This window comes from Anser anser, assembly GCF_964211835.1.
Source record: "Anser anser genome assembly, chromosome: 15".
NCBI lineage: Eukaryota > Metazoa > Chordata > Aves > Anseriformes > Anatidae > Anser > Anser anser.
Genome location: NC_139736.1, coordinates 7304896 through 7321411, shown reverse-complemented (window position 1 = coordinate 7321411; position 16516 = coordinate 7304896). Strand labels below are relative to the sequence as shown.

The 16516-nt window shown below is 38.1% G+C and overlaps 1 protein-coding gene across 7 annotated transcripts in view; it reads left to right on the top strand.

Annotated features, from left to right (window-relative positions):
• Positions 1 to 16516, top strand: part of TRRAP (transformation/transcription domain associated protein) — a 97639-nt gene that overhangs the window by 4774 nt on the left and 76349 nt on the right. For 4 of the 7 annotated variants that reach the window (XM_083800278.1, XM_083800276.1, XM_083800277.1 and 1 more), the window contains exons 1-18: positions 289 to 415; positions 870 to 945; positions 1306 to 1456; positions 1808 to 1857; positions 5606 to 5716; positions 6230 to 6334; positions 7067 to 7150; positions 7892 to 7948; positions 8330 to 8455; positions 8787 to 8864; positions 9090 to 9178; positions 10105 to 10201; positions 10569 to 10707; positions 11942 to 12020; positions 13212 to 13446; positions 15022 to 15349; positions 15460 to 15557; positions 16204 to 16398. In XM_083800278.1, coding sequence (XP_083656404.1) covers positions 1357 to 1456; positions 1808 to 1857; positions 5606 to 5716; positions 6230 to 6334; positions 7067 to 7150; positions 7892 to 7948; positions 8330 to 8455; positions 8787 to 8864; positions 9090 to 9178; positions 10105 to 10201; positions 10569 to 10707; positions 11942 to 12020; positions 13212 to 13446; positions 15022 to 15349; positions 15460 to 15557; positions 16204 to 16398 — 1971 coding nt within the window. In that variant the 5' untranslated portion in view covers positions 289 to 415; positions 870 to 945; positions 1306 to 1356. Of the gene's footprint in view, positions 1 to 288; positions 416 to 517; positions 596 to 869; positions 946 to 1305; positions 1457 to 1807; positions 1858 to 5605; positions 5717 to 6229; positions 6335 to 7066; positions 7151 to 7891; positions 7949 to 8329; positions 8456 to 8786; positions 8865 to 9089; positions 9179 to 10104; positions 10202 to 10568; positions 10708 to 11941; positions 12021 to 13211; positions 13447 to 15021; positions 15350 to 15459; positions 15558 to 16203; positions 16399 to 16516 lie in introns of those variants that run through there. The other 3 variants (XM_083800274.1, XM_083800273.1, XM_083800275.1) reach the window with 2 other exon arrangements.

Sequence of the window (16516 nt, the reverse complement as noted above, 5' to 3'; positions counted from 1 at the left end):
GCCGGAAAGGGGGAAGAGCGTGTGTTTAACTTAGGGGCTGACAGTGGATTAATTAATAATTAACGGTAAATCGCTCCTCAGAGCCGCAGGAGAGAGCCAGCAGAGCCTCTGAAGCTCTGACACCTGGCTCAAATTTTTTGATGTGACTCTACTCCCCTTGGGCTGCTTCACCCCCAGAGCCTCCTCAGGGGGACAGCTCCTCGCCCTGAGGTCCAAGGGGCAGCGACATGTCCCCCCCCTCAGGCTGGGGGGTCGGGCCCGGAGGCCGGGCCTCCCCGCTCCGCCCCAGGCCGGGGGAGGCTGTGAGGGAGGCGGGCAGCGGGAGGAGGCGGCCGGAACTGGGCCCCGAGCTTCCGCTGCGCCCGTGCTCTGCCGCCGGCCTCCGGCAGCAACAAAGGAGGCGGCTGCGGCCGGGGTGAGGAGCGCCGGGGGTGGCAGGGCCGCGGCGGGGCCCCGGGGCCGGCGGGGGGGTGGAGGGGAGCGGCGGGAGGCGAGCCCCGGAGCGGCACGGCCGGTGGGGCGGGCCCCGAGCGGCGCGGGGAGGAGGAGGAGGAAGGGGCCGGATCCCCGGCAGCACCGCGCGCGGAGGCCTCGGGTGGGAGCCGTGAGGGTTTGGGGCCGGGGGGATGCGGCCGGGGGGATGTGGACTTGCGGGCATCTCTCTTGGTGGGGTGCCCGTGGTGGGGATGGGGCGCCCGGCCCTGAGGCGCGGAAGGTGAAGGGGGGGCTCCAGGGGGTGGTGGAGGGGATGGGGGTGCTCTGAGGTGCTGCGGAGGGGGCTCGGCTGCCGTGGGGTGGGTAGGGGAGGTGCCGGGGGTGCTGAGGTGGGCAGCGGGGTGTCCGGCCTCTCAAGTGGAATTTGCTTTCAGGTTCCCTCCCCAGCGAGAAAGGCAGCTGGAGATGGCGGGGCGACTTTTGGCGCCTCTGGAAGCGAGTCCTGCTGAGGTGCGTCCCAAGGGTGGCTGCAGGTTTGGGATGTGGCTGGGTCAGGAGGTGAGGTGACAGGTGTGCTGGGAGCACCCAGGGGTCTGCTGCTGCTCTTGGGAGCAGCAAAATGTATTGATGTTTCAGCAGATGCCAAGAACCAAGTAACCTTGGCTCTTCAAAAGTTCCTTCCTGTGATCTCGAGTGCTGGCATTGCCCACTACCCGAGTGGTGGGCATTGCGTTTATGAACATGAAGAGATGTCTGCTATGTCTTTTGGAAAAAGATGCGTCCACTTCGATGCATCAAAAGAAGGGGTTTAGGTAATACAATAGCTGCTATTAAACAGCCATATAAACTAACAAATACTTGTATTTGCAGGTGTGTTGATCTTGATTTTATGTGCTGGAAGCTGCTCCCTCCTCCTCCAAGATGGCATTTGTTTCAGCACAAGGGCCTACAGTGGTGGACCAAACCACTTTGATGAAAAAATACCTTCAGTTTGTGGCTGCTCTCACAGATGTCAATACACGTAAGATATTTTTTTGTATTGTAAGTTACAGTTCTTTGGTAGTTTGCTTCATAAGCATCACGGCATTGTTTACGCAATTGATAAAAGTGTGCTGAATTCCGTTTAAGTTTTGTTAAAACTTTAATTTTTGAAGAAGCAAAATGATGAGCAATATTTGCATGAGCTAAAGAGAGAGTGAGTTGTGTGTGGATAGGTGTATGAGAGGGGTGTTTGTGAGAATTGTGTGCCTTATAATTTGGCGGTGATAGCTAAACTGATAAGATCTGACTGCTTCTTCTGTCAACAAACCTGGTGTTTTATTTAATTAATTAGCTTATGCTTAACATTTTTTGCTTGAATTTCCATTTTCAGCTGATGAAACCAAATTGAAAATGATGCAAGAAGTCAGCGAAAATTTTGAGGTAATTAAAAACAAAAAACCCTTCCAGAATGTCAGTGCTTCTTGTCAGTATGTCACTTTGATTTCTGATGTTATATGGTTAAAAGATCATGTATCTTGAGGCTTAAGATTTATATTATATGTCGCGTATGTTACAGATGTATTTAACAACTATCCAGATTATTGGAGAGCTACAGCATTTGAATTTAGAGAGCTTTTATTCTATAATCTTTGTTCAATAACCATTTAAATAAAGGTGATATTTTTTTTCTGTTCTGTTGTATGATCAGAAATCTTTGTATTTGAAATTTTCTTTTATTTTGAACATATATTTTATCTTCCCGAAGCAGAGGGTCCTCTGTGACTCCTCTGAATAATTCCATAGTATAGAAGTAAGGGGGATTTATCAGATGCAGAGTCCGAGATCTGGAGTGGAGGTGACTCCAGTGACATCTTTTGCTTGGTGATAGACCATTAATTTCAGATGAGCAGCAGAAAAAAAAATCCAGAAACAAGTTAAACCAACCACCTGTTCGTAAAATTATACTTTCATTGAATACTTAGTTACTACTTGTCTGTTCTGAAGTTACAGAGAACTTGTTTTGTAGAACAAATAAATGCAAGATCTTAGAATAACTGTAATTCTCTCTGTATCTAAGTTTTTAGTTATGTTGCTGTTTTAAAAAAAAAAAAGGAAGCTATTTCTATAATGTACTCTGTTCTTACCTGCTTTATGTGACGTGATCTTGCTTAGTCTGCGATAAGAACACAGAAGTACCCATTCCAGTGCTGTGTCATGTCTTCAGATCTTTTTAAGTAAGCTTTATGCAAGGTTAAATCATGCCCGTGCTGGATGTGCAAAGCTCTGCAAATTTCAGTTGTTTATGAGTTATCAGTGGAATTTCCTGTCCAGTGAATTGTTTTGTTCAGGTTAATGTAGTGGAATACAATTAGAGCTAACGTGACTGTATTATTAAAGCTAAAAATAAAATTAAAAGGCTTAATCCTTAGTGTTTGTAAGTGTAATAAGTAGATGTCTGTGACAGTTTTACATCTGTATGCACACAGGTTGAGCAGAGCTTAACACTGACTAAAGTGACTAAAAATATCCTTGTGGAATTTTTGTATGTGTTTGTTTCATAGGTGGCAGGTCGGCTTAATTAGATGCCTGGGTAAAATAATTGTTTTCAACAGCTTAGTTTAGTGATGTGTTTAGAATCTGAAAGCTTAGTTGATTCTCCTTGCTCTCGTATTCATTAAGAAAGGACTTGTTCAACACTTGTTTTGATAATGTTCAAAATAGAGTAGCTTTCTTCTCTTGGAAGTTGCTTGATTTTGTAGTGGGATCCTATATAAAAAGATGGTGAATTGACTTATGGTGAGGTACAGTTCATGGAATCAAAGGATGGTTTGGGTTGGAAGGGACCTTAATGACCATCTGGTTCCACCCCCCTGCCATGGGCAGGGCCACCTCCCACCAGATCAGGTTGCCCAAAGCCCATCCAGCCTGGCCTTGAACACCTCCAGGGATGGGGCATCCACAGCTTCTCTGGGTAGCCTGTTCCAGTGCCTTGCCACTTTCTGAGTGAAGAATTTCTTCCTCAAGTCAAATCTAAGTCTCCCCTTTTTTTTAGTTTAAAGCCATTCCCCCTTGTCCTGTCACTACACTCCCTGACAGTCCCTCCCCAGCTTTTCTGCAGGCCTCCTTTAGGTGTTGGAGAGTCACTGTGAGGTCTCCGCAGAGCCTTCTGTTCTCCAGGCTGAACAGCTCTTCTGTTTATCGGAAAATACGTAAGGGTACAAGAGGAACCACTGATACTGTTTTGTTTTTTTTTTTTTCTCCTCCCAATTTTTTAAATTTGAAGAGTATGGATGTTATTGTTGCATGTTACGTTAGATGGTTTGCTTTAATCTTCTTTGTCCGTAGTCTCCATGTCAACTCTTCTCTATTGTCTAGTTCAGCTTCCAATAGCTATAAATTTCAGCAGATTTTTTTCACTTCTTAGCTCTTTGCTGTATGTCACAGCGTTCAAGTCCTATTGGCTGTTATGAATCGGGATGTCTCTCTAGCTGGGGTAGAAATGAATGTGAATTGATGAGTAGGGAGGACTTCTTGAAGTGAGATTTTAAACTGAGGTGCTTCACCGTAGTGTTAACTGCTTGACACTGGCAGCTGTCGGGCTATTTGTAAGGGTGTTGCTCTGGGATAACAGAGGATATTGCTCTTCTGAACCAGTTTCTGGATGGAAACATTTGGTAATTTTGAACCTCGTTTGTCAGAAATGATTCGTTTGAGGGGAACTTCTCCACTTCTTCACAGAGCTTCGGGATCCCAAATGGGGAAAGAAGAGTGTATTCACTGTCTTTCCAGTCTGTTCTGGAGGAAAAAAACTTTCAGAATCAGCCTCCATTGCTGCTGCTGCTTTTTTGTGCCAGCAGTAGAATTCTGAACTTGATTAGAATAGTGAGACTTCTAAGTTTCTTGTATAGTTTAGAGCAGGAATTCAGCGGTATCAATAATGCTGCTAATTTTCTTCTTTCTGATGTTCAACAAAGATATTGGGAAGATGTTTTCAGAAATACAAGTTGTTTTTGTGGGTTTATGCTTTTCTTTGAATCGGTTTGTGAACCACTTTCCTGGCATGTGGCAAGACTTGCATTATTTCTTGTTCTTCCAAAGTAGGAATGTTCTTATGGCATAAAGCTGGGGAGGGTAGGAGGGAGCTGTCAAAATTGGAGAAACTATAGGGGAAATGGAGGAGGAAAAGATGCAGCCAGACTTTCTTGGGAAGACCTTTGAGGTGAAGAGAAGGGCTGATCTGCTATTGACAATATACTGTCTTGCGTTTTAAATGTTTTTGTGCCATTCTTAGGATATCTTTCTGCTTTCTTGAAAACCCTTCAGTTGAAAAAAAACCCAAGACTATCTTTGCACAGCGCCTGGTATAATACAATTTACAATTGCACGTTTTGAAATCTTACAGTAAGCAGAGAATAATAATGGAAACCTATAAAAGCTTTTATATTATACAAAAAATGATGTGAATAAAACCCTGAAATAACTGCACAGATTTTCAAAAGCAAGCTGTGTTCTTATCTCTACCTTTATTAAACAGACCAGTATGCTTCTGTATCTTAGATACTTCAGAGAGTTGCCTTACAGCACATATGTAAACTGCAGATGAGTTTGCAAATAAACCTCAAGATGTCCAAATTAGATTTAAGGCAGCATTGCAGATGGAGGAAGCTTGTTCATCCAGTATTTCTTCTGACTTTCCAGCAAGTAAACAGTAGTGTAAGATCATTTTCACAATGGAAAGTAATGCTTAGTTTGGATGGTGTGTGTGTGTACACATTGTCAGAAATAAGTATAATCTCGGTTTGACAGTGTCTGAGAAGTCTTGAGAATCCTAGGGTAATGAATTGTGAGTGTGCATGTGAGTCCTTCTTGTTGTATAAGCATGGTTGTTGGTTTTATTTCATTTACAGTAGCTGCACATTAGGCATTTTTTATTTTTCTATTGAGGTGCCTTAAAATAGAGAAACTCATAGTACGGTGTTGGGATTGGAGAAGTGACGAATTTGTGTTTGCTTCTGTTTGCTTCAGTAATAGTGCTAACTCTAGTGGGTCAGCAGAGGCTTAAACACTAAATCTGTTAAAAAGTCACAGATAATGTTTACTAGTGGCTTTGAATGTACCTTGATACAGTCTGTGAATATGTAGGATTCCCATTTTGTCATCTTCCCGTTTTTGTTTTGTTTTTGATTAGAATGTGACATCATCCCCTCAATATTCTACATTCCTGGAACACATCATCCCCAGGTTTCTCACCTTTCTGCAGGATGGAGAAGTTCAGTTTCTGCAGGAGAAGCCAGCACAGGTAAACTTTGCAGAGCATCTGTTAGCTTTTTGCAATGTGTGCAGTAGACTACTTGTTCAGTGAAGTACTTGATTAATATAATGAACTGATTCTGCATACACTTTATTCTTGAAAATAGATCTGTCCTTAGGAGTAGAATTGAAAAAGTCCAATTTCTGAGTAAGTTACATAAACTTTGCAAACAGGCTTCTAAGAACAATGAGAAAAAAAACGATGCGATAGAATTGGCTTTTTCACTGAAAAACTGTTGTTACAAATTACTGACTTCACTGTGGAATGAAAGGCAATAATTGAATCTGTCATTAAATACTTACAAATGAGTTCCTTAAAGTCTGGCAGCTTGCATTTTCAGTGGTAAATTTGTTAAATTTGACTTACTCGTATACGTGGATAATAGGAAGCATTGTGTTTGTGTGTAAGTGTACGTCTGTGTGAAGTAAAATATCTTTTTTCTTTTTAAACGCACTGAAGTATTAAAGTCGAAAGGGCTTTTATCTTTCTTATTTTTTACAGCAACTCCGAAAGTTAGTGCTTGAAATAATTCACAGAATACCAACAAATGAACACCTTCGTCTTCATACCAAAAATATACTGTCTGTGATGTTTAGATTTCTAGAGGTATTTATTCTTACTTGTGTGTGTATATGTATATTCTTTTAAAACTGTTCCAGTTTTCTAGAAAGTTGTTCCTCTTTCTTCATCTCCAAAAATTGCAAGGAGTAGGTTTTTAAATAGGTATGTTGGCTGTGCTTCTGCAGCAAGAGTGGAAAGGCATTCTATATAGGCTTCACCAGTGTGATGTCTTACTAGCTACAGGATTTCTTCACGCTCCTTATTATTATTTTTTTCGGTTTTATTCTTACCTGCCTCTTATTGATACAGGGAACTGTTCTTTATCACTTTAGACAATATTTCATTTAGAAGCACTTTTCTTGCTTAGCTTATATAAATTCAAGTACCTTTTTCTAGAGATTTTGTTCTGCTTCTAGCTTGGAATTGAAAACATTGTCATTTGAAGCCCACAACAAATAATGTGGAGGTGTCTCTGTGCATAAATAGCCCCATTCATGTTTTTCTGTCTGTGGGGCGTGTAGTCAGGTCTGACGGTATAGAGTGCTTGAAACTTTTTTTTTTTGGCGCATAGGGATCAGTTTAATTTACTTATATCCATACCTAGAGGATGCAACGTAAAGCTGTATCAGATGAAAGGCATCTTGCTCATGTAAATTCATATCAATGGAGCACTTACAAGTTGCGCAGCTAAGTATGCTTTTACGGGGTTTTGAAGTTGTCTTGGAGTAGTTGAAGAATGCAACAGTATACTCAATAAAAATTCTATTTTTTTTTCAGACAGAGAATGAAGAAAATGTATTGATTTGCCTAAGAATAATTATTGAATTGCACAAACAGTTCAGACCAGCAATCACTCAAGAAGTAAGTTGTAAATCTTATGTGATACAGAGCTTACTCTTGTGCTCTTTTCGGAATTATGTGTGGGTTTGTTTGTTTATTTCTGCTGTCATTTTATATTGGCTGATCTCTTGTAATCATAGATTAGGAAAAAGAAATTACCTTAAGGTAATTCTTAGAAGATGATTGCACAGTTCTAGCACCCCTGAGAAAAAAAGCAAACTGTTAAAGCCTAGTTCTTTTTGCTTCAGGTGTTTATGGGCAATATGGTTAAACTTAGGAGAACCTCCAAAAAGAATAAAATATCCTCAGAAGTGAAGAGAATTGGTGCCCTTTTAGTTTGTGAAAGATGGTGAAAGGAAAAGCCTGGAAAAGGAAAATTGCCTTTTTTCTCCTTTTCTGTCCATACTTGTGTTGCTTCTGTGACTTGTGGAGAAGTATTTGAAAGCTTGCATTTTTCTTCTGCTGCTTTCTCTCCTTCATTTTCTCCTAGGAAGACTTAGTTGTTTTAAAGCCGTTATTCCTATTAATACTGTACTGGAACAACGTTGAAGTGATAGTTAAATCTGTTTCTTTCCAAGTGCGTTTCAAATTAATAATGGTGGAACAGAATAAACACCTGGAGAACATTTTCAGAATCCCTTTTACTATTGTGAAAAGTGCACTCCAGTAGTGGCTAAAAACTTTATGTATTTGTACCGCTAATACAGAGATTCAAAAATGTGAATTTGTGTCTGTATGGTAAACCAAACGTTTCCTTCCTAGATCCATCATTTTTTGGACTTTGTGAAGCAGATTTACAAGGAACTTCCGAAAGTAGTGGTGAGCTTATTTCCTAAATCGCCCTTGCTACAGTCATTAAACTAATTTTTGTCTTAATTTTACCTCTGGAGATATGAACATAATTACTTTCATGTCTAGTGATACGGTTAGTGTAGTCTTAAGAAAAATGTTTAATAGAAATACTTCATAAAATGAAGAAATTTAGACTTGGAATTGAAAAACCTTCTATGTGTAGCACAGTATTAATAGAGTAGGAAAACGAAGGTATGTTTATGTAATAAAATATTCATCTGTTGGCTGCACGTATAGCCCTTTAAAGAAACCCAAATACTAATTCTGATGAGAATTCTAATGAGATGAATGGCCTTTTGACTATAACTAGCATTATTATATTTTCTTCTGCTCTTTGTTTGCTTGTAGAATCGGTATTTTGAGAATCCTCAGGTGATTCCAGAGAACACTGTGCCTCCTCCTGAAATGGTTGGCATGATAACAACAATTGTGGTGAAAGTGAACCCAGAGAGAGAAGACAGTGAAACAAGAACAGTGAGTGTTCTAACTGTATTTTAACTATGAGATTGTATGTATCACAATACCCCAAGTCGTGAGGGCAGATAAATGCAATAGGCTTGATTTTACTTTGTTCATTTCTCTTATCAAGGTTTATTTGCAGAAGCTAATTGAAGCTCTTCAGGTATTTGCTATGCAACCATAATTAAAGGAATTTTTATTTAATATATATACCAACTGGCTTTGTGCTCCTTAAATGTTATCTCTAAATATAGTGTTACTAAAATGAGCAATTCCTTAAAAATGTTTAAAACACTTTTTTGAATTAATAATGAAATTGTTCATAAAACATGTATTCTCTTTTCAGCATTCTATAATACCCAGAGGATCTTTATCTCTAAAGGTCTTGGCTGAGCTACCTATTATTGTTGTTCTTATGTATCAGGTTAGTATAGTACAGTATTTTGCATACAAATACTTTTTACTACTGAATGGTTCATCTAACTTTTGCTGGCTGGCATATTATTAAAAATAACTATCTTATTTTCAAGATTAAAATATGGTGTAATAATAATCCATTGAGATTTCTTCATTTTCTCTGATTAGCTCTCAAATATGTTGAACACAATTGTGAGCTGTAAATTTCTCTAATACTTTTTTTTTTTTAAAGCTCTACAAACTGAACATTCACAATGTGGTAGCTGAATTTGTGCCCTTGATTATGAACACTATTATAATACAAGTTTCAGCTCAAGCCAGGTAAGCATTTTAGTATTATTTTGATGATACATGGAATAGACTTCTTAACCTGCCATTCAAGATTGCCCAAAATACTTTTGTCTCAAACCTTTTATTGTTTGCTTCTGGTCTTAGCTACTTTTGAGATCAAATGCACTATGATTATTTGACGTAAAATTATCCTATGATAACACTTCTGTAGTTGAAATAATTGGCAAATTTGAATATTTCCATCATATGTCACTGAAGATATATGCAGTAGTGCAGTAGATCCCAATTTCTTAATTGACAGTGAATTTTTTTTTTAACAGAGTTTCTGACAGAAATCTGTATTACCACAGATAGTATGCAATGGTGATCATGTTAGCTAGGACTTTGCAGTTGTTTATCTTTAGGAGCCACTGGTGATACAGTTTTGTGTTTCCAAGCCTAGCTTGGGTGAAGCTTTGTGACGTTGCAGGTATCTGGCTGCTGTTCTACCTGCTTTATAGACAGATGTTTCTAAGGAGCAGCAAGTAGTGCTGAGAAGTGCAGCAAGAGTAATACCTCTGTCTTTCCCTATCTTCCCAGACGATCTGAATAAGTGGTTGAAAAAACCACTCGAGAAACTCGAGAGACTAACAAGTCTGTGGGAGGGAATGTTGCTTGGAGAAAAAATGGCCCCAGTTAGGGGAAGGGAGCCAACTGTTTGATGCCAATGTATTAGCTTGGTTTTCTGTAGGGAGTTGAAAATTGTATGGTTGCCTCAGGGCTGTGCATTTCTACTTAGAGCATAAAATGTTGGGAATTTGAATGGCAGAGAGTTGGGCTCTCCCATGATGAATTTATTTCCTTACGAGGCAGAAACCTGTTTAAGATGATGTAATTTGATACTTCTGTGAATTTTCTGGATGAAGGTATTAAAGAGGAGGAAAAGAATAGTTAACTACTGTTCAATTTCATTTCAGGCAACATAAACTTTATAACAAGGAATTGTACGCTGATTTTATCGCTGCTCAAATTAAAACATTGTCTTTTTTGGCTTACATCATAAGAATTTACCAGGTAGGCTGTATTTTTGTTATTACTCTTATTGCAACAGATCTCTAGTTACTATATGGTGGAAAGTCTACTAGAATGGCTGCAGTGCATCAGGGGTTGGAGAGAAGAGCAAATGAGTAGCAAGTAGGACCATAGGGCTTTACTTGGCTCTCCTTTCAGAAGTATTCTTATGTGAATGCAAAATAAAAATGTTGTGGTACCTCCCTCAAGCACTTATGGAATGGCTACTGCATTTACTGCGTTTTATTTTTATCAGTAATCTTCCTAAAGAGAAATCAGTGAATTTTAATTGAATGCTGTTTTGCAAATGTAAAGCAGAGCTTTAAAGTAGAATGTCATAATAATTGTATTCTCATTATTTTTTTAATAGGAATTAGTGGCTAAATACTCTCAGCAAATGGTAAAAGGAATGTTGCAGTTACTCTCCAATTGTCCAGCAGAAACAGCCCACCTCCGGAAGGAGCTTCTGATTGCTGCTAAGCACATTTTAACAACAGATTTGAGGAGCCGTACGTATTACTTTTTTTTATAATGTATTTATAAACTGGAAAGATTTCAATCATTTCTGTGTATTTAAGAGGTACACTGCATACTATTTGTTTTGGACTGTTTTGCCTTTTTGCTTTTTTTCTTTCTTTCTTTCCCCCTCTCTGCCAAGCAACTTTTTGATCCATCTCTTTCCTCCACAGTATTACTGGTCAGCTATAACTGAAATTAATCTCATGACATGAGTGCTGTGGTGGTTGCCTTGTAAAATAATGAATTGTCTTTGCATCTAAAGTCTTTCTTTATTCCCATTGCTTATTTGTGCCTTCCACTCTGAGTCTTCCAGATCTCTTTCCCTGCGGCCCAAACAATGCTGATGCTCTCCTTTTCTCTTCCCCGATATTTTTGCAGAATGTAACATTCTCGTAAAAGCAAAGACAGCCTACCATGTTATCTCTTTCATTTAAGTGGACCTCAATGATTTGTAGGCCATTTCAAATTTCATTCAGAAAATGCTGAATTTTTATCTAGAATATCATTTGGAAATCTGAAGAATAAAGGTTGCTGAGTGCCCCTCTTTCTCTTTGAGTTTTTGCTTATTTGTTAATAAATTTTAGCTTGTCGTGTTATTTGAAGGTGGGAACAATCAACCCTTCCTTTCATTGCCATCATCTGCCTTTAGGGTAGACTTTCCTAATTAACTTTTTGAATTCTGTATTTAGAAAGAAAGAAAATGCTTCTTTGATTTTGCTTTTTCATTTGAACTTGTTACTGTTATCTCCCCTTTATTCCTTGTATCCCAAGATGCATATATATTTTTTCTCATATTTGGGATAGAGCTTATGTGGTAGATGCCCCACAAAACAGAGTTGCATTGGACAGTGTTGTCCAAACTCATCCTTGGCAATAACTTGTTAGTTATGTTTAAAAAATTCCGTAAAGTTGAAATTAATGGAAGCATTTTTTTCTTTTTCCACCTGTAACTGTTTTTACTGTATTAGTGCCGTTGCTTTGATTGCATACTGTAAAGTTAACTCAAGGAACCAGTAGAGTTACCAGAGGTTAGTTGAAAGTTTGCTTACAAATGAAGCTGTTTCTTGTAAGCTCCAGGGATAAATTTTATAGTGAAACTTTCTGACTTTGGTTTAAATATCTAGGATAAGTGGATTGATGCTTAACTAATTTATTTTGATTTTTTTTTTTGCTAATCATTATGTATAGCCTTCAATTTCTTTTTCTTTTTTTTTAATATTATAGAATTTATTCCATGTATGGACAAGCTCTTTGATGAATCTATACTAATTGGCTCTGGATATACTGCCCGAGAGACACTGAGGTATGACAGAAAGGTTGGAATATCTTCCTGAGTGCCCGCCAGGGCTAGTTTCTTTCAAGATTAATTGATACTTAGTACTATGTCTGTACAGAATTCGAAATATTTATATAACTCATTTTCATGGAATCACAGAATGGTTTAGGTTGGAAGGGGCCTTAAAGACCACCCAGTTCCACCCCCCTAACATGGGCAGGGCCACCTCCCACTAGATCAGGTTGCCCAAAGCCCCATCCAGCCTGGCCTTGAACACTTCCAGGGATGGCATCCACAGCTTCTTGGGGGAACCTGTTCCAGTGCCTTACCACACTCAAAGATTTTTCTCCTAATACCTTATCTGAATCTCTCCTCTATTAGTTTAAAGCCATTACCCCTTGTCTTATCACTTAAATCCCTGAATTATTCTACATTCCCTCATTAGTTTCTAATATTGGATGGGCTTCTGCTGCTGTAAGGCATGGTTGTTTTTTAGCACTTGAATAGCACAGCGTGAGCATAGGGCAAAATGAGATGAATCGGTGAGTGAAAATTACTTGAACTGCAGAAAGCAACCAAAACAATGGTCACAGTAAATCCAACTCAGTATCTTCCCAATATGTCTTGAAACTACTACCTAAGGTTGTGTCCAGTGTAAAATCTGAATGACACTTAAATTGTTTTGTCAATAAGTACCTTAAAACTTGTTCACGTTACAATTGGAGGGGAAAAAAAAAAGAAAAACAAGGAGAAGGTGTACTTTCTGTGTCTTCAATGGTCTACTAGTTTTTAGGTGCTTTTGCTAACCAAATTCAGGTATGTATACCAGAAGACTTATTTCCTTTTGCTTCAGAACCAACTGTACCTTATTGAAGACGTACTAGGTTTAGGAGTGTTCCGTCTATTAGATGTTTAAACCTAGTGTTTGAAAATAAATTTTTTTCAGAGTTTATCAGTTTTCATAACTACTTTTGAAATCATGAGTCATCAAGGATTATTTGTGAAAGAGCTTGCCGGCTCTGCTTCATATGTGGTTTAAAACATCCTAATTTGCTCAAAAAAAAAAAAAGCTGTGTGAACCGTGTTTGCATGTAAAATAGGAAGTTTTAGTTTAGAATCTTGAAAATAGCTTCAGGCAGTAATTATTGGTTAAGTCCAATTAGCAACAATTATAATTGTCCTCAAAGTGTTTTCTTCATTTCTTGTTTTTACTGATAGACCGCTTGCGTATAGCACACTGGCAGACCTGGTGCATCATGTCCGACAGCATTTACCACTCAATGATCTCTCCCTTGCTGTCCAGTTATTTGCCAAGAACATTGATGACGAGTCCTTGCCTAGCAGTATTCAGACAATGTCTTGCAAGCTTCTGCTAAATTTGGTAGACTGTATCCGGTCTAAAAGTGAACAGGAAAATGGAAATGGTAGAGACATACTTATGAGAATGCTGGAGGTATTGATTTGTTTCATATTTTTGATAATAAGTTGAATATACTATTATTTTGTATTGTCAGTTGCACTTTGCTTTCTCATTCAGAAAGGACAACATGCAGAAACAGTCTGCATCCTGTTTTATTTTCTGTAGTTCAGAGAAGGGCTTTTTGAATTTCTATGCAACTGGGATAATGTGTTATGTACAGTGGAGATGCTTTGCCAACTCAGCTTATTTATTGAGTGACTTGTTTCAAAGTGGGAATCTAAATGCCTGTGCTGATAGGAATTGCTTAATTTTTTTATGCCTTAGTTGTAATCTCCTCTCTTTCCCTGCTTAAATTTATAATTTAAGGATTATATTTATTATGCCTTATGACTTTTATTTTTTTATTTGGATGGTTTGTTTTTTCTTTTCTGGATAGTGAAATCCTGAAAGACAACTATCTCACAGGTTCTTGGCATAGACCAATGCAATCTGTAAGATGTGAAAACCCCACGTTTTCAAGACATGCTGATGCTTTTAAGGGTTCTCTTTTATATGGAGGAGTGTTTTTTTTTATTATTATTATTTTTAAAAATCATAGAATCATCAGACGTGCTCTAAAAGCTCTCAACCATGGTGTAGTACAAGTGAAACTCCACCTGCTTGATGTAGCCAAGTTGTTAACTGAAAAATGTTGCCTAGTATTTCTCCTGTCACAACCTAAAGTTGCACTCAATTGTGAAGTTAAGTGCTTCTAGTGTAAATGCTTGTTTAATAATCTTATTTTTGGGATGTGAGAGCATGTTTTGAAATATAAATCAAATTGGTCTTAACATTTTAAGATGACTGACCAAACCATATGGCTATTTTTTTGGTTTTTTTTTTTTTTTTTTGGAAAGAGAGATCTAGAAATTCTGGGTTTAGTGCGTCCCCTCCGTCTTTGACGCTTCCGTGTCACAGACTGTCATCATTCTGAATGCACTAAGGAGGTCATTTTAGTCATCTCCAGATTATTTGATATTATCCTTGAACTACTAAACAGTGCCCCAGCACAGCTTATTTTATTTCATTTAAAAGGTACAGAAAACTTTAAACTGAAACCTTTGCAACATGAGCCTTGTTTGGTGCCAGCCAAGAGGCAAAAGTGTTGGGGACCACTGTTCTTTGAATTGATTGTTGCTTTTTAAATCTGATGTGCTACATGCACTGTCAGTTTATATTTTAGTTTTAGGCATCTTATTAACTGACAGATTCTAGCTTTTTATGCTTAGTAGTCAATAGACTGAAATAGTAAGTCTTACTTTTAAAAATAAGCTCAAGTTGCTTTTCATTTTAAGTTAAATATAACTGTAGAGAGATCAGCTTTTAGTTTTCAGCAAATATTTTTATTGTTTGAACTTGTTTAAAGAAAACATACTTTTTGATATGCTTAAAAATGTTTGCAGTCATTTGAATGATTCCAGAAACACAGTTGTAAATTTTACTGGTTTATGTTGACATGAAGTATTAGTATTAAATTTAGAACATTCTGTGAAGAAGAAACTTACTTTCTTTTTTTCCTCCCCCTCTCCTCTCTGCTCTTCTATTGGCCTTTCCTCTTTGTGCCCGTAGGTTTTTGTTCTGAAATTTCATACTATAGCACGATACCAGCTTTCTGTAATTTTTAAAAAATGCAAGCCACAGTCTGAACTTGGGGCTGCTGAAGCCGCACTGCCTGGAGTACCAACAGCAGCAAACGCAGCACCTGTTCCTGTTCCATCTCCTGCCCCGGCCACTCCAGTGGCCCCTGCACCAGTGCCTGTGTTTGAAAAACAAGGGGAGAAAGAAAAAGAGGACAAACAGACATTCCAGGTCACAGACTGCCGAAGCTTAGTAAAAACCTTGGTCTGTGGTGTCAAGACAATCACGTGGGGCATAACATCATGCAAAGCTCCTGGCGGTAAAGCTTCATACTATTTAATTACGCTTATCTTTTGTAATTCTATGTCTAGCATTAAAGCATGTTGTATTTTTAATAAGTAACTACTGTTGTATTTTGTCTTCTTTCAGAAGCACAATTCATTCCCAATAAGCAATTGCAACCTAAGGAGACTCAAATTTATATAAAACTAGTAAAATATGCAATGCAAGCTTTAGATATTTATCAGGTATGTAACCTGACCAATGGCACTTTCATTTTATACAATTTCTCTGTGTTATATCTTCTAACATGGATTTCTTTGTCAGCTAAAATACAAATTTTGTGTGTAGTATATTTCATGAAGTCTTTAATTTCAGGACTACATTTAGTGGGAAACCTTATGAATTTCAAAGTACTTATCACTTGCAAGAAACAAATTATTGTTTTAGTAGTTATCATTGTTTGTTTTTATGCTGGCAGGTCAGACTGTAAAAATCTTGGTCTTTTATGTGGACGATTAAATCTATTGGTGTTCAAATGATTTTTTTTTTTTTAGTTTAGTTATCAGTTAAAGTATTCACTTAGCATATGTCTATCTTCTGACATTACACAGAGCACTGTTGAAATGTAAATGTATGATTTAGAATTAAGTAATTTTACAAATACACTGATATCTCCTGCTGTTGTCTTTTTCCACTCCTGACTCCATGATTTTAAAGTTTGTGATGAACACACTCCGTTTTACTATTCTTATTGTCAATGGTGGCTTTTGTGATTTTTAATTGTATAAAGCATGCATGTGAATCTTGCATAATGTCAGTTTTAATTGCAAGATACTTTAAAAATAGTGGGGAAAAAGTTGCTCCAAATTTTTTTTTTCCAAATTGCTATAGGTTCAAATAGCAGGAAATGGACAGACGTACGTTCGAGTAGCCAACTGTCAGACAGTCAGAATGAAAGAGGAAAAGGAAGTTCTGGAGCATTTTGCTGGTGTCTTCACAATGATGAACCCTTTAACTTTTAAAGAAATCTTTCAAACTACCGTTCCTTATATGGTGGAGAGAATCTCAAAAAATTATGCTCTTCAGGTATTTTGTTTGTTTTCCCACCCATTGATAATAACCAGCCTGTAGAAAATAGCTCATTCCTTAAAACACGTAAGGCTGAAGATGAATTATTAAATAATAATGCTGAAATTAGCATGCT